General features: G+C 49.9%; 1 protein-coding gene across 3 annotated transcripts; it reads left to right on the top strand.

Annotated features, from left to right (window-relative positions):
• The first annotated feature begins 5,996 nt into the window (after positions 1–5,996).
• FTSJ1 (FtsJ RNA methyltransferase homolog 1) lies at positions 5,997–17,202 on the top strand. 3 transcript variants are annotated; one of them, XM_025372558.1, is made up of 14 exons: positions 5,997–6,890; positions 7,048–7,148; positions 8,448–8,655; positions 8,936–9,005; positions 9,104–9,194; positions 9,525–9,603; positions 11,645–11,697; positions 11,783–11,836; positions 11,920–12,022; positions 12,126–12,209; positions 12,903–13,000; positions 13,091–13,288; positions 13,481–13,522; positions 16,595–17,202. In XM_025372558.1, exons 3-13 carry the CDS (start codon positions 8,535–8,537, stop codon positions 13,511–13,513), a joined length of 984 nt encoding a protein of 327 aa, XP_025228343.1. In that variant the 5' UTR covers positions 5,997–6,890; positions 7,048–7,148; positions 8,448–8,534; the 3' UTR covers positions 13,514–13,522; positions 16,595–17,202. The 3 variants fall into 3 exon arrangements, with proteins under 3 accessions (XP_025228343.1, XP_025228342.1, XP_025228344.1); XM_025372557.1 differs by lacking the exon at positions 7,048–7,148 and having other exon boundaries at positions 12,897–13,000; XM_025372559.1 differs by lacking the exons at positions 7,048–7,148; positions 8,448–8,655; positions 8,936–9,005; positions 9,104–9,194; positions 11,645–11,697 and having other exon boundaries at positions 12,897–13,000.
• The last annotated feature ends 316 nt before the right edge of the window (positions 17,203–17,518 follow it).

Here is a 17,518-nt window from a genome sequence, read left to right as displayed (position 1 = left end):
AGAGAGGCAGATTCAGGCAGAGAGGCCTGGAGACAGCAGCAGAACAGGTGCAGGGATAGTAGCCAGGCTATTCCAGGCAGACCTCAGGCAGACAGCCTAGTCACGAGAGGACCCTAGATCTTGGAGGCCCCCAGAGGGAGGCAGGGAGGGCATTTGTGGCTGGGTGGGGAATGTGGACTGTGAACTCACACTGTCTGCAAACTGGGCGGGCACTGTAGTCCTGGACCCCACCCCAAGCGTGGGGTGGGGCTTGTCCAAGCCCTGAGAAGTCCCACTATCTGTCTGTCCGTCTGTCTTCTATGGGAGTCCGTCTGTTCATTCCCCTCCAGGCATATGACAGGCATGCCTGTCCCAGGCAAGGCACATGTCTGCTACAGGATGTCAGGCAGGGTGGACTTGGGGTCTGGGCCCACCTCGACTGGGCTGCTTGAAGCCCAGGTGGACAAGAGGCCTCTGTCTGGGCCCCTTGCCCACCTGCCCACCCCCGACAGGGAACACAGAATTCCCGGAAAGGCCAGGAGCTGGCTGGGGCTTCAAAGCTGGCCTAGATGCCCTCACCCCACCCGCAGTTGGAGGAGGACAAGGGATGGGGCGTTTACTTCCCCACAGCAGGAGAGAGACTCCTGCGCACTCAGGGATCACAGCTACACAACAGGCCCCATCACAGCCCCATCAAGGGGCTCAGATACAGGGGCCAACTCACCATCACTCACAGAAGTGCACAAAGACTCACAGCCACACAAGAGAATAAAGACTGACAGACATGAACACATACAGACTCACCACTTCACATTAAGAGCACAGGCTCATGGGACAGTCACACACGTGGCCACACGGAGTGACGACAGTCTTACAACTATCAATACCCACAGGCTCAGAGCCGCTCATAGAGAGCACAGACTAACACAAATTGGCTTATGCCAATTTCCAGACACTCTAGACTCCTGAACATCATTGCCGCTGGACCCACAGCCATGCCAAAGATAATCAACAGGTAAATCACACACACAGATTCACAGCCGCACACAGAGCACACAGACGATTACACACAGCTGATGACATCGTTCATGGGTCCTGGGTCTTTCCCACCCACACGATCCAGTTTCAGATGGCCCTGGATCTGAACCTGAATCCAGGTTCAGATGACCCTGGAGACAAACTTCCAGGTCCAAGCCCTAAAATCATATCTCTGTGTATGTGAACTTGAATGTGCACTTATGACCACATGTAACCACATACAGCTCCAGTCACAGACAGAAGCACTCATAGGCTGACATGAATTTTGTACAAACAGAAAAGCTGTAGTCTCTTTCTCTCTCTCTCTCTCTCTCTCTCTCTCTCACACACACACACACACACACACAACAGCATTTCAGCAAATGGCTGCACACAGCCGTGTACACACACAGCTAGTCACAAATCAAGTCAGAAAAGAAACATACAGGGAAAGCATATACCAGCACACCAACACAAAGCACAGGAATGCAGAGTACACTTACTATCGTTGCAAAGAAAAAATCCAGAAACTACATGGAAAGCTACACAAGGAAGAAACAGGAGAACCAGATAGTACTCATACCACAGCACCAGAAGAAACACCCCGAGGGCACACATACCTGCAGCCACTCATTAAGGAAAGACACAAATACAGCAGCAGACACACAAAGAAAGACACGTGCGCACAGATACACACATAAGAGGGACAAGTACTCTGATGACACACTCGTCACCCATGACTATTACAAAGGAGACAAACACCCAAGCAACACACGCACACAACAACATATAGATGAACTGCGCGGACAGACAGTACCAATGCACACGGTTGCCAAAAAAAAAAAAAAAAAAAAGCATGAGTTGGGCCGGGCGCAGTGGCTCATGACTGTAATCCCAGCACTTTGGGAGGCCAAGGCAGGTGAATCACGAGGTCAGGAGTTCGAGATCAGCCTGGCCAACGTGGCGAAACACCGTCTCTACTAAAAATACAAAAAGAAATTAGCTGGGCGTGGTGGCGGGCGCCTGTAATCCCAGCTACTCGGGAGGCTGAGGCAAGAGAATTGCTTGAACCTGGAAGTCGGAGGTTGCAGTGAGCTGAGATCTCGCCACTGCACTCCGGCCCAGGTGACAGAGTGAGACTCCATCTCAAAAAAAAAAAAAAAAAAAAAAAAAAAAAAAGCACAGGTTGGGCAGGCGACTGTAGACAGAACACAGCACCAGACAAGTTACATAGGAAGACGCAGGCACAGCTCACATATATGTGGCTGTGGCTGAGAACAGGCAGGTGAGATACACTTAGCATATTCACACACACGCGTGCACACACACATACACACACTTCTGCCCAGCCTCCTCCAGCCTCCGTCTCCTTTCCTATCTACTCTGATTTCTCTCTCCCCTCATACCCCTCCCCCACCCAGAGCCATTACACATCTGTGCTACCGGCTGGCCAGGGAAAGAGACACCTGTCACCAGAGGCTGTGACCCAGGTGGTTAAAGGTGGGGGGCGGGGATGCAGGTATCCATATTTCAAGTCTGAAGTGTCCCGTCCAGATAACTAGCATACCTTATTTGGATTTAAAAAATAAAAGACAACCCCCCTCCCCTCTGCATCCATTTGCCACCTCCCTGCCACAGACTCCTGCTCTGATTGCTCCCCTTCCCTCCCAGGGCCTGCCCCCACTGGCCTTCCAACATGGACCAACACAGGGCTACCAGGCACACAGCAGGTGCTCAACAAAGGCCACTTATCTAATGTCGTATTATTATCATTACTTTTATTTCTGCCAAAGGAACTCTTCTAGGGGAGAGATGAACCTCCATCCAGCTCTAAGAAGCCCACAGCTCCCATAAGTTTCAGGGCACTGCAGATAGCAGGTGCTCAACATAAGCCGGTATGGCAGTGGGAAAACAAAGGGAAAGTGTGATCTGGCTGCGTAGAGGAACCTGCTTTAGAAGGAACAGATGTCTTTAAGCAGGACCCAGGCCTTGAGGCTGTGCCAGGGATAAGAAAACTTTATTAGTTCATCAAAGTAGGGCTCCTTCTCAGGGTCATTTAAGGTTTGTGTTGGTTCAGTAAAGCAGACCCTTGTGTGACACATGGGAGTCCCGTGAAATCTGTTAAAAGTCACTTTGGGTTATCGTCAGTTCTAAGGAGACCTTTGATTAAAACAGCTCACTGCCCGGTAGCATCCAGGGGAGGGAGGGACACAGTGAAGCAGTTAACAGCAAAAGCTTTCTCAGCTCTGCCACTTATTAGCTGTGTGGCTAAACAAGCAAATTCCTAAACCTCACTGAGTCTCAGCTTCCTCAAGGGCCTAATAATGCCTAACTCATTGGGCTATTGAGACAATTAATTAACACAGGCAAAGCACTTAAGACAATGCTTTACACATAGTAATTGCTCAATACATATTTGTGGGAGGAATTAATGATTTCTTCTCTGTGAAAGCAAAGTCCCACTTGCTCGGCTGCATATGGGATTCCGATCTGTCCTTTCATGCAGGCTCCCCACGGAGTAACTCTTTCCAGTCACTTCCTTTCCTCAAAGCAGCCCCATGGGCAGCAAAGTCCTAGTCCCCTGCCCCTGGGCCACCCCCCTTGTTCCCTTACACTGCTAAGATGCCCCCTCCGGGAAAGAGCTGGCCTGGCAGCTCCCCCTTCCTTGACCCCTCCAGGAGGCCAAGGGAAGGACACCTTTACACTCAGTGGGGTGCCGGGTGGGAGCTGCAGGCCGACACCCTACTTCGGGAAGAGCCTGGAGAGTTCAGAGCCTGGCTCCTGTCCCCCAAACCCCCGGCCCTGCTGGAGGAAGCAAGTTTCTTTGCTAAAAGTTAAACATCCTCTTCGTAAGCGCAAGAAAACAGGACGTGGGAAGCGTCCCACAGGGTGAACATGGGCCCCCAATGCCTGGCACCCCCTCCTCTCTTGTGGAGCGGAGGCCTGGTGGCTCGAACCCTTCCTTTCTCACACTCGCTCACCTCTGCAGGGGAGTCATGTTCCCACAGTCTCACAATGCCCTTGAGTTCTGCTGACAAAGCTCTGGCTTCTTCCCTGGTTGTCAGAGTCTCTATGCCTCCATCCAGGGTTCCACAGAAATGCAGGACACACCACTGGGGAAAAAATGAAGGAATGAAGCAACAAAAGGATGAATTCAAACAACATTTATTGAACATCAACTGTGCGCCACACTGTTCCAGGCACTGGGAGGCAGCAGTGAACATGACAGAACAGGAATCCCTGCCTGGTGAAGTTCGTGTGCTAAGGAATCAATCATTCCGTTCTTTTTTTTTTTTTTTTTTTCTTGAGACAGGGTCTCTCACTCTGTTGCCCAGGCTGGAGTGCAGTGGCACAATCAGCTCACTGTAACCTCAAATTCCTGTGCTCAAGCGATCCTCCTGCCTCAGCCTCTCGAGTAACTGGGACTATGGATGAACACCACCATGCCCAGCTAATTTTTAAATTATTTCTTGTAGAGATGAGGTCTCACTATGTTGCCCAGGCTGGTCATGAACGCCTGGCCTCAAGCAATCCTCCCACCTTGGCCTCCTAAAGTGCTAGGAGTACAGGCGTGAGTCACAGCATCCAGCCTTTTTTTTTTTTTTGAGACAGGGTCTTACTCTGTCGCCCAAGCTGGAGTGGGGTTCAAGCGATCCTCCCACCTTGGCCTCCTGTGTAGCTGGGACTAGAGGTACACGTCACCACGCCCAGCTAATTTTTGTATTTTTAGTAGCATGGTTGCACTATGTTGGCCAGGCTGGTCTCCAACTCCTGACCTCAAGTGATCCACCCGCCTCGCCCTCCCAAAGTTCTGGGATTACAGGCATGAGCCACTGCGTCCAGCCCTTTTATTTTTTAAAGAGACATGGGTTCTTGCTATGTTGCCCAGACTAGATTCAAACCCCCGGGGCTCCAGGGATCCTCCCACCTCAGCCTCTGGAGTAGCTGGGACTAAAGGCGCATGCTGCTGCCCCTGGCTAATACTCATATGCATGTTGTCAGGATTAAAATGAATGAACAAAGGGAAGGACATGTTGGAGCCAACTTGTACAGGTTGGGAGGAACTGTTCAATTTTCAAGAATTTTGCAAACTGGTTGTTAAACAGCTGGTTTAGCCGGGCACAGTGGCTCACGCCTGTAATCCCAGCACTTTGGGAGGCCGAGGCAGGTGGATCATCTGAGGTCGGGAGTTCAAGACCAGCCTGACCAACATGGAGAAACCCCATCTCTACTAACAATGCAAAATTAGCCGGGGTGGTGGCACATGTCTGTAATCCCAGCTACTAGGGAGGCTGAGGCAGGAGAATCGCTTGAACCCGGGAGGCGGAGGTTGCGGTGAGCCAAGATTGCGCCATTGCACTCCAGCCTGGGCAAAAAGAGCGAAACTCTGTCTCAAAATAAAATAAAATAAAATAATAAACAGCTGGTTTAGCAACTGGTTTTGTTTGTTTGTTGAGACAGGGTCTCACTCTGTCACCCACACTGGAGTGCAGTGGCACAATCAAGGCTCACTGCAGCCTTGACCTCCTAGGCCCATGCAATCCTCCCACCTCAGCCTCCCGAGTAACTGGAACTACTCGCGCGCACCACCACCCCTGGCTATTTTTATTTTTTGTAGAGACGAGGATGTCATCATATTGCCCGGGCTGGACTTGAACTCCTGGACTCGAGCGACCTTTCCACCTCAGCCTCCTAAAGCTAAACAGCTATGGTTAAAAATGAAATTATATAAACGTACTCAAAACTGGTAACTTCCTAATTTTACCACATTCCACTATTCTATATGCTCTTGAGGTCATTTACCCCCATTTTATCTGTATGGTAAAAATAATACATGATAGTGCGCTACTGCACCTCTTTTGAACTCCCTGTTCAGTGACCACAGGTCGGTACCTTGAAATCTAACAAGAAGATTGTACCTAAGCCATGGAAATTGGCAAATGCTAGCAACCAGCCTCCCTTCCCCCCGCCCCTCCCGCCACCACCCCCGCCCCAGCCAGTGGTTAACCATTTACCAGCACACCACTGAGGGCATTTAGAACCTAGCACATGGTAAACACTATGATAAACGTTCTCATTATTTTCCCGTTTGTCCACTGGGTCAGGATGTATAGTCTTTTTTTGTGTCTGGGTTGGAATTTAAAATGTTTGAAGATCACAGAATTACAAAAGGCCAGAGAGTGGCTAAGCTACACCTATTTAACTCTCCCAATAATGCTGTTAAGTCTGTACTATTGATTATCCCCACTTTCCAGACAGGGAAACTGAAGTTCTGAGGCGGTAAAACTCAGGCAGCGCCTCCATTATCTGTAGTGCGATCTGAAATTGCAGCCGAGCAGCCTCCGCGCGCTCGCTCACTTCAAGAACGCATTTCTCCTATCACGTTTATGCCCCCAGCGGTAATTTCGCTGCCCTGCACGCGAAAAATGAATGGGTGGCATCGTGCGCGTGGCATCTTGGGAAATGTAGTTTACAGGCTCAATGACAAGCATGGTCCAAGAAGGGAGGGGCAAGGGAGCAATTCGATCTTGGCCTCGGAATAAAAAGAACAAAGAATCGCCGGCAGTTTGCGCGTCGCGACGCTTCAGCCACGCAGTGCGTGGATTCAGCCACTTTGGCCGTGCCGCTTGCATGCCGGGAAACGCAGTTCGCGAGGCCCGGATACGTCGACAATAGATGACGGGACTCACGTTGTACGTTCACATCAGGTCCCCGCACGCCGGAGCCTGGGCGGTCCACGATGGTGAGTTTGCCACGCTGCGACAGCTCATAGGCTTGTCCCCCGGGCATTCTGGTGAACTACGAACGCAAACTGAAGCTCTACGACTTGTCGCCCGTTTGCGCTCTCGCCGAGGCACAGGCTGCTCGCGGACCACCCTGCTCCGAAAACTAAGGTGGGCCCTGGGGCGCGGAGGATAGGGATGCGGGCGGAGACTGTTGAGGAACTGTCCTGACTGCGGGGAAAGGAGGAGGTTCGCCCTGGGCGCCGCAGCTGTGTATGGTTCGGGCGGCTGGCACCGGGTGGGTTCTAGACCCAAGGTTTGTCTGCAGAAGGGGACCCGTAGACGGGGTGGGTTCGAGGTGGGGACATGGGACGCAGCGGTCGGAGCCACCTGGGACCCGGTGGCCCCGATGGAGCTATGATCTTTGAGGTATTGATGAGGAGGGACAGGGAGTGTGGTCAGAAGGCTGTTTAATGGGAGGTTGGTTGGAGCGCGAGGGTGGGGTGTTACTGGGGAATCAATGGGGGCTAATAAGAATATTTTAGTCTAAGTGTTGTTCATTGATTGATTAATGAGGGGATGGCAGAGTAAGCAACTATAATATAAGGAGTGGTGGATAGGAACGTGATCCCCCAGGGATTGATGGAGGTATGATATTCAACGGGTTAATGGAAAGTGATGGGACATAGTAATGGCAAGGATGATGGTGAGGCTGTGGGGGGAATAATAGATGAATGGGGGTCATGATCAAGGGGCTGTGGTGAAAGAAGAGATAATGAGAGGCTGATGGTGTTGTAGTCAGAGTCAATAGTTGGGCTGTAGTGGCATGACCATCGAGGAATTAGGGGACAGAGTGAGCAAAGAGAGGGTATAGTAAACTAGGGTTGGGGGGTTAACTTTTGTTGATACATAGTAGGTGAATAGTAAACTGTTAGAGTGTGATCATCCAGTGATGGATCCATGGAGAGCGGGGTGGACAGTGAGGGGAGAATGGGGAACTGATGTGTGAACATCAGGGAGTAACGTGTTTGTTAATGAAAGGGTTACAGGGCAGGGGCCTAGTGCTGTGATCTATGAAGGGTCTATTGGAGAAAACTGAGTTAATGGGGGCTGATAAATCAGTAATTGAATGCTCAATGGGGAGCTAATAGACCATGATTCTCCAGGCATTATTAGAGGTTCATAAGGATGTAGTAATAAAGTGGGCCTAATCGTCTAAGGGATTAATGGGGAATGGGGTGAAATGAGAGAGATATAGGGAGTGGGAGGTACAATGAAGTAGTATTAGGATAAAGGTGGAAAGCAAGGGATTAATGGGGGCTGATAGGACTATATGAATCTAGGGGCAATGGGGACAACTGGGGATATAGTCAGTGAGATTTTAATGGGCATGACGTGGGCAGAGAAGGGTTGATAGTGACAGTTACAGGGTTTAATGTGTGGAGTGTGGGTGACAGTGATGGAAGGTGGACAGGCTCACAAGTTGGCCATCTATGGGATTAATGTTGGGTTTATGGGGTCTTTTGTAGGAACTGGGGGGTAAGTGATGGGGACGAGGAGGGTCTGTGTGATAAGCAATGGAGCCTGAGAGTTCAGTGATAGGGTCCTTTGGACCCTATAAGGTCAGTGGGGTCAGTTCCAGGGCTTCAGTCAGCCCATCTTCTGTGTGAGCTATCATGTGAGTCAGATGAGCCCAGTTTAGTTTGTGTGGTTCTCTCCGCCCTACAGAGGTAGGTGGTAGCCCACTCATCTGGTTACTGATACTGGCCAGCATCAGCTGACTGTCGGCAGGTCCTTGGGCAACTGGTGTGTGAAATGGGACGGACGTCGAAGGACAAGCGGGATGTCTACTACCGCCTGGCTAAGGAGAATGGCTGGCGTGCTCGCAGCGCCTTCAAACTGCTACAGCTGGATAAGGAATTCCAACTCTTCCAAGGTCCCTGACTGGTGGGCAGGTCACTGGGCAGTGAGGTGGGCACAGGAGGTAGACAAGCAGGCTAGGTCTGCAGAGCTCCCTATGGTAGGTGGGCTGACTCAGAGGGTCTCTGGGACAGGGAGACAGGCAGGAAGATAGGCAAAATACTGGAGAGGAGTTGGGCACCTGGGCAGTGGAGATATGTGGGTGCTCCCCAGGGGAGAGGGGTGAACTTTGCAAGGGTCTCCAGGTTGGAGAAGTGGGTGCAGCTGACCAGGATGCTTTCACTATGTATGCCCAGGCGTGACACGGGCAGTTGACCTGTGTGCAGCCCCGGGCAGCTGGAGCCAGGTGCTGAGCCAGAAGATTGGGTAAGTGTGGGGGTCCCAGATGGGAGACCCAGGAGGGCTGGCTGGGTGGGAGGGGCCCAGGAGTGAAACTAGGCTGATGTGGGCCATGTTGTCCACAGGGGCCAAGGGTCCGGCCACGTGGTGGCTGTGGACCTGCAGGCTATGGCTCCACTACCAGGTGTGGTACAGATCCAGGGGGACATCACCCAGGTAAGAGCATGGCTGAGGGTATTGGGGTATATCCTGGGTGAAGGCCCTTACCTGGGGTCTATGCAGAATGGAAGAGCAACAGAGAGGTGATGGAAACAGAGAGAGAGAAAGAGAATGAGAGAGTAACCATGGAGAAACAGCCAACGGGTCATCATTGCAGACACAGCAGAAAATGATGATGCTGGGTCCCCAGAGATGGAGTCCAGTATTAGAGAGGCAAAGCCTGGGAATTTGGCTGACCCAGGGTCTGTGGGCCAGGACCATGGGCAGGCGGAATCTGAGGGCAGCAGTGGAGGGCCGTGGGGCCACTCATCCTCCCTCTCTCCATAGCTGTCCACTGCCAAGGAGATCATCCAGCACTTTAAGGGCTGCCCTGCGGACCTAGTGGTGTGTGACGGGGCTCCTGATGGTAAATAGCAACAGAAAGTGGGAGGCCAGGCGGAGGCCCCTGTGCGTGTCCTTCTCTGTATCTCCCACCTTGGTTGACTTACTCACCTCTTCAGTTACTCCCTGCCTCTCCCTTCTGTTCTCAGCTTTCTCCCACATCTGGCAACTTTTCCCTACCTCTGCTGCCTGCTCTCTCTCTGCCTCTCTCTTCCTCCCACTTGCACCCCACCCTTTGAGTTTCATGTCTGTTGTCTACCTTTCCCTGCTCTCATCTCTCTGCAATTGTCCAATACCGTTGCACTGTTCATTCGTTTTCAGCCAGTCAGCCATTCAACACACATTTACTGAGCACCTATTGTGTTGAGAAAACATTCATGAATAAAATTCCATTAATCTTTAACCTCATGGAGCTGATGTTCTAGTGGGAGCAAATGGGAAAGAAAATAAATGATTGAGCTTTGTATCGTTAAAAGGGGATGCAGCCAGGCATGGTGGCTTCTACCCGTAATCCCAGTGCTTTAGGAGGATGAGGTGAGAGGAACACTTGAGGCAGGAGTTTGAGACCAGCCTTGCAACATAGCAAGACCCTGTCTAAAAAATTAGCTGGGCTTGGTGGTGCATATGCCCGTAGTCCCAGTTACTCAGGAGGCTGAGGTGGGAGGATCACTTGAGCCCAAGAGGTCGAGGTTACAGTACACTTTGATTGCACCACCGCACTCCAGCCTGGGCAACAGAGTGAGACCTTGTCTCTAAAAAAACGGGGTGGGGAGGCCAGGCATAGTGGCTCACGCCTGTAATCCCAGCACTTTTGGAGGCCGAGGCGGGCAGATCACCTGAGGTCAGGAGTTCGAGACCAGCCTGACCAATATGATGAAACCCCGTCTCTACTAAAAATACAAAAATTAGCCAGGTGTGGTGGCATGTGCCTGTAATCCCAGCTACTTGGGAGACTAAGACAGGAGAATCGCTTGAACCCAGGAGGCAGAGGTTGCAGTGAGCCGAGATCGCGTCATTGCACTCCAGCCTGGGCAATAAGAGCGAAACTCTGTCTCAAAAAAAAAAAAAAGGTGGGGTGGGGGATAGGTACCATAGGGAAATCATTGAGCAGGAGGAAGGCAGGAGTACCTGTTGGAATTTTAAATGAAGTGGATGGGGAAGGCCTCACTGACTTAACAGTAGAGACTAAAGGAGGTGGGGGAGTAAGCTATGGATATGTCTGAAGGAAGAGCAATCGAGGAAAAATTCCAGCCTATGCAAAGTTCCTGAGGCAGGAGGGTACTTGCTATGTATGAGTGATGACAAGGAGATCACTGTGGTTGGAACAGAGTGAGGGGGAGAGTGGTAAAAGGTAACATCAGAGAGGTGACAGGGGACAGGTCCTATAGGGCCTCATGGGCCATGGTGAGGATGTTGGCATTTTCACCGAGATGAGAGCTTGAAGAAAACCATGAGAGGGTTTTGAGGAGAAGAGGACTGTTCTGGGCTTGGGCTGCTATGAGCTGTGTGAGGCCCAAGGGCAGAAGCAGGGGCTCCAGGGTAGAGTAGTCCAGGCAAGTGATAACGGGTGGGGGCAGTGGTGGAGAGAAGAAGATCAAGTCAGATCTTTTGAAAGTAGATGTGTTAATGACTTCAATGTGGGTGTGAGGAGAGGATGCAGGGGGAGCATCAGAGGTGACTAAGGTTTTGGAGCTGAGCAACTAGAAAGCTCAGATGAGATGGTGGGGATGGTGGGAGGAGCAGGTTTGGGAGGTAGGTCAGGAGTTTGGAGGTCAGGAGTATTGGAGATGTGGAATCTGATTTGTGAATCTGGAGTTCAGAGGAGCAGTCTGGGCTGGAGGTGGAAATGATAATAATGCTTGTACATGAGGTCATTTTAGAATTGAAATGAGTTCCTAAGGGTTAGGAGCTCAGAATATGCATCTAGTTAGTTGGCAGATAGTAATTTGCATCCAGAACCTTAGCAGTAAGAGAGCCTGGAAAATGTTTTTAGTGTCTGATCTGTGTGGTACAAGAAGATGCACAGAGCAGGATAGGCCCCCCTAACGCTGTTCCTCTTGCCACAGTAACCGGCCTCCATGATGTTGATGAGTATATGCAGGCCCAGCTTCTCCTAGCTGTGAGTAACCCTGGCCACCCCTGACCCACTTTGGCCCCCTCCTGGCTGTCTCCACCTCAGCCTCAGCCGTCTGTCCTGCCCACAGGCTCTGAACATTGCTACACATGTCCTGAAGCCAGGGGGTTGCTTTGTGGCCAAGGTAAGTCTCAAGGAACCTGGTGGAGTAGAGAGAGATCGCTGAGGGCCAACCTCACCCGCTGTCTTTGCCTTCCCACCCTGCAGATATTCCGAGGCCGGGATGTGACGCTCCTCTACAGCCAGCTGCGAGTCTTCTTCTCCAGCGTGCTGTGTGCCAAGCCCAGGAGCAGCCGGAACTCCAGCATCGGTCAGTGGGGTGGAGGGGCCAGGCAGGCAGACCGGGATTTCTGGGACGCCGCCTGCACAAGGAGGAAGCGGCAGTCGCACCTCATTCCACCTTCCCCCAACAGAGGCCTTCGCTGTCTGTCAGGGCTATGACCCTCCCGAGGGCTTCATCCCGGACCTGAGCAAACCCCTGCTGGACCATTCTTACGGTGAGAGCTGGAGCGTGGGTCACCCTGGGGGACTCTGCCGCACCTTATGCAATCTAGGTCCCATGAGGGCCCACAGCCTCACCCCCTGGTGGAGGCTCTGTCCCCTCATGGGAATTTTTTTCCCAAGGGGATCCTCAGCCCCATTTTCTGGTGGAAATCCCATCCCTTGATGGGTATTTTGTCCCAGGAGGAGCTTCAGCCCAGGCAGTCCTCTAGTGGTAACTCTTGGGCCTGGTGAAAATTCCATCCCAGGAGGATCCTGAGCCCTGCCCCAGTGGAAGCTCCACCTGCCTAAGGACATTCTCTCCTAGGAAGATCTCAGTCACGCCCCCAGGTGGAAGCCTCCTTGGTGTGAAACTTTTGCCCCTTAAGCCTCTAGCAGGAAGAGACAGAGCCTGCCCCTGGGATGACATTTGAGTGAGGGAGACGTCATCCAGGCAGCATATAATCCAATGTCAGGTGGATATATATGCAGGAAAAAGAGCAGGGCACCAAAGTTTTAGAAGGCGTGATTATGGAGGGCCTCCCCAAGGAGGTGATCTGAACCAAATGAAGGATTTCTGGTGGGGTGGGAAGAGAGTAGCTGGTGGATCTGAGGGGAGGGCTTGGCAACCATACTGCCGCCTGTGTCATGACTGGCCCCAGGCATCCAGACCTTGTCCTCAGTTATCTCCCCCTGTTCCTAAGACCCAGATTTCAACCAGCTGGATGGTCCCACCCGCATCATTGTACCTTTTGTGACTTGTGGGGACCTGAGCTCCTATGATTCGGACCGCAGTTACCCACTGGACGTGAGTGCCCAACCAACACTAGGTGGGTGGGAGCAAGGCTGTCCTAGATTCCCAGGTCCTCACCATCTCCCTACCCCTCTGTCTCTGCAGCTAGAGGGCGGCTCAAAGTACAAGTACACTCCACCCACACAGCCCCCCATCTCGCCACCATACCAGGAGGCCTGCACGTTGAAGAAGAAGGGGCAGCTGGCCAAGGAGATCCGCCCCCAGGACTGCCCCATCAGCAGAGTAGACACGCTTCCCCAGCCCCTGGTTGCCCCTCAGCGCCACAGCCTGCTGGCCCCTGAGGTCTGGAAATGTGACTCTCAACCCGCATTGACCCCTTCCCTGTGTGCCTCTTTCTGACCCAAATCTCATGGTTTCTGGGGCCAAAATTCCCTTTCCTGCCTCCTAATAGCTATAAAAAAATTGGTGAAACCAAGCATAATGAATGGAAAAATTTCACCAAATATGTGAGTCACTTTTCTTTTTCTTGAGTAGATGGAAGACAATGAAATGAGTTGTTCACCTTAACCCATTACGGTAAGTTTGCCTTGTTATCTAAAGGTTTGAGTAAGGGCAACCTTTATGAAAAACCTCAGTAAAATTTCACCTTTGAAATTTTTATGTCAACTGATAAGATTTTAGTCAACAAACCTTTTTCTTTTTTTTTTTTTTTTTTCACATTTATTTCTTTATTTCTTTTTTGATACAGAGTTTCGCTCTCATTGCCCAGGCTGGAATGCAATGACATTTATTTCTTTTTTTTTTTTTTTTTTTTAATTTATTTATTATTATTATACTGTAAGTTGTAGGGTACATGTGCATAACGTGCAGGTTTGTTACATATGTATACTTGTGCCTTGTTGGTGTGCTGCACCCATCAACTCGTCATTTACATCAGGTATAACTCCCAATGCAATCCCTCCCCCCGCCCCCCTCCCCATGATAGGCCCCGGTGTGTGATGTTCCCCTTCCCGAGTCCAAGTGATCTCATTGTTCAGTTCCCACCTATGAGTGAGAACATGCGGTGAACAAACCTTTTTCTAAACATCTATTGTTGTATGACAGGAACTGCTTTAAGCATTTTACATTTGAAGCATTCAGTAAACATTTATTGAGCACATACTGTGTGCCAGGCATTGTTCTAGGTTTGGAGATAGAGCAGGGAGCAAAACAGAAATATCTTGGCTCTCACAGTACTTCCAGTTTGGAAAAGAGGCAACAATCAATAAAACAGTCTATAAGTTCTAGAGTTTACATACACACATATACTATATAGCTTGCATTTTTCAATTGACATATCTTGCAATATATATAATAAGTAAGAGTAATATGGGATATGAAAAATAGAAAAAAGTAAAGCAGGGTGAAGAGAATCAGGAATTCTAGGCATGGCAGTTTTCATCTTTTGGTGTTTTTGTTTTGAGACAAGGTCTCACTCTGTCGCCCAGGCTGGAGTTCAGTGGTACAATCTCCCGGGCTCAAAAAATCCTCCCACCTCAGCCTCCTGAGTAGCTGGGACTACAGGCGTGCACCACCATGCCCGGCAAATTTTTGTATTTTTAGGGGAGATGGAGTTTCGCCATGTTGCCCAGACTGGTCTCGATCTACTGGGCTCAAGCGATCTGCCATTCTCGGCCTCCCAAAGTACCAGGATTATAGGCATGAGCCACTGTGCCCAGCCAGTTTGCACTTTTTAAAAGGGTTGTCATAGAAGGCCTCAGATATTCCTCAGAGGTAATATCTGAACAAAGACCTAAAGGCATTGCTGGAGGGAAGCTGTGTGTTTATCTGAGGGAAGAGCATTCCGGGTAAAGGAAATAGCCAAGTCCCAAAGGTGGAACTGCACGTGGTATGGGAGGAAAGTTTATCCATAGCCAAATGTGCTAAAACCACAATGTTAGAGGATGGCCCTTTCTGACAATGGCATAGCAGGTTATTCAGCCTAAGTCAGCCATCACAAAAAGTCACCGTTTTTTTTTTAAGCGGAGCCTTGCTCTGTTACCCAGGCTGGAGTGCGGTGGCGTAATCTCAGCTCACTGCAACCTCCATCTACCGGGTTCAAGTGATTCTCCTGCCTCAGCCTCCCGAGTAGCTGGGATTACAGGTGCCCGCCACCATGCATGGCTAATTTTTGTATTTTTAGTAGAGACGGGGTTTCGCCATGTTGGCCAGACTGGTCTCAAACTCCTGACCTCGGGTGATCCACCCGCCTTGGCCTCCCAAAGTGCTGGGATTAGAGGCATGAGCCACCGCACCCTGCCTTTTTTGTTTTGTTTTGAGATGGAGTCTCGCTCTGTCGCCCAGGCTGGATGGAGTACAGTGGCCCTATCTCAGCTCACTCCAACCTCCGCCTCCCGGGTTCAAGAGATTCTCCTGCCTCAGCCTCCTGCATAGCTGGGATTACAGACGCATGCTGCCCCCTCACCCAGCTAATTTTTGTATTTTTAGTAGAGACAGGGTTTCGCCATGTTGGCCATACTGGTCTCGAACTCCTGACCTCACAAAATCTGCCTGCCTCAGGCCTCCCAAAGTGCTAGGATTACAGGCGTGAGCCACCACACCCGGCCACAAGAAGCCACCTTAAGGGAAACTGAAACAGCAAATCATTGTGTGAAAGAGATTTACAATTTCTAATATTTAAAGGATCCTGTAAATCAATAAGGAAAAAAATGAGAGTGACCAGTAAGCACATGAAAAGCTGCTCATCAGGAAAATGCAAATGAAAACTCAAAATATCAACAACACTAAGTATTTGGAAGGATATGCAGCAACTGAAAGTCTCATACACGCTACTGGGAAGGTAAAATGGTGCAGCCACCGTGGAAAACTTAGGCATTACCTACTAAAGCTGCATGTGTGCCAGTTCCACTCCTAAAAAGTGAGTCCTAGAGGCCGGGCGTGATGGCTCAACACCTGTAATCCCAGCACTTTGGGAGGCCGAGGTGGGTGGATCGCCTGAGGTCAGGAGTTCAAGACCAGCCTGACCAACATGGCAAAACCGCATCTCTACTAAAAATACAAAAATTAGCCAGGCCTGGTGGCGGGCGCCTGTAATCTCAGCTACTCAGGAGGCTGAGGCAGGAATCACTTGAACCTGGGAGGTGGAGGTTGCAGTGAGCTGAGAACGTGCCACTGCACTCCAGCCTGGGCGACAGAGTGAGACTCCGTCTGAATAAAAAAAAAAGGAAATGAGTCCTAGAGTGTTGTTAGCAGCACTATCTGTAGTATGCCCATTAAATCGTGGTACATTCACTATAGAGAACTGTACAACAATGACAGTGAACATCCTGCAATTACACCAAATAGCACCTTGTAGTTATTCATTAAACTGAATATATATGCATTTTCTGTATGTCATGGTTCACCATAAAAGTAGGAGGAAATGTCACAAAAATGTTAGCAGCAGAGTTAGCTGGGTGTGGTAGCACATGCCCCGTCTGTAATCCCAGCTACTTGGGAGGCTGAGACGGGAGGATCACTTGAGCTTGGGAGGTTAAGGTTGTTGTAAGCTATGATGGAGCTCCACTGCACTCCAGCCTGGGTGACAGAGCAAGACCCTGTCTCTAAAAAAACAAAACAAACAAAAAACTTTCTTTGACTTTTGGTTAGCTGGCAAGCTGATACAACTCAGAAACTGCTCAGTGTCAGGAAAACCAGAACTTGTTGATGAACTTGTTTTCAAAATATCATCTCATCAACGAGGCCTGGACAAACAAGCCCTGAGGAGGGATCTGCAACAACCCTGAAGACAACAAGGAAAGAAAGCATAGAAGTCTCTCCGCACTGCAGTGGGAATTCTTGAGTGAGGTCTTACCTCTTCTTTAAACCTCTTCAGGAGTGTCCTGATTATATCCAGAAATTTCCCTAAAGGCAGGGATTCTTAACCTGGATAGAAGCCAGGGGTAACCATAAACTTGATGGAAGAAAATGTTACATCTTTATTTTCAGCAATAAAACAACGTTAGCCTTACTCCCAAGTTATAAATGCTGGCAACAAATCACAATAGTAAAAGCAGTACCTGGGATTTTCCCACCAATACAAACCAGTTACAACAACTGTAATGTAGCATAAAAAGGGCATCTTGAAGTATTGTTCATATTTGTCACCTCTTGGAATGATAGCAGATCCTATAAGTTGATGTATTAATTAAAAAGCCCATATATGACTGCAGCTCAATTTTGTTTCAATTTAATATATAGTAATAATTGTAATTCAATGTAATTGGCTTCCATTGTCATCTGTGTGTGTGTGTATGTGTGTGTATATACTTTTAAAAATATTCTGCGAAGGGGTTCACAGATTTAACCAGATGCCAAAGGGTTCCGCAGAACAAATTTATTTATTTATTTTGAGACAGAATTTTGCTCTGTCGCCCAGGCTGGAGTGCAATGGCGTGATCTTGGCTCACCGCAACCTCCACCTCCTGGGTTCAAGCAATTCTCCTGCTTCAGCCTCCTGAGTAGCTGGGATTACAGGCATGCACCACCACACCCAGCTAATTTTTTTATATTTTTAGTAGAGATGGGGTTTTG

This window comes from Theropithecus gelada, chromosome X (genome assembly GCF_003255815.1).
Source record: "Theropithecus gelada isolate Dixy chromosome X, Tgel_1.0, whole genome shotgun sequence".
In the NCBI taxonomy this organism is placed as follows: Eukaryota; Metazoa; Chordata; class Mammalia; order Primates; family Cercopithecidae; genus Theropithecus; species Theropithecus gelada.
The sequence above is the reverse complement of the archived record's forward strand: the minus strand, read 5'-3'. Positions and strand labels throughout refer to the sequence as shown.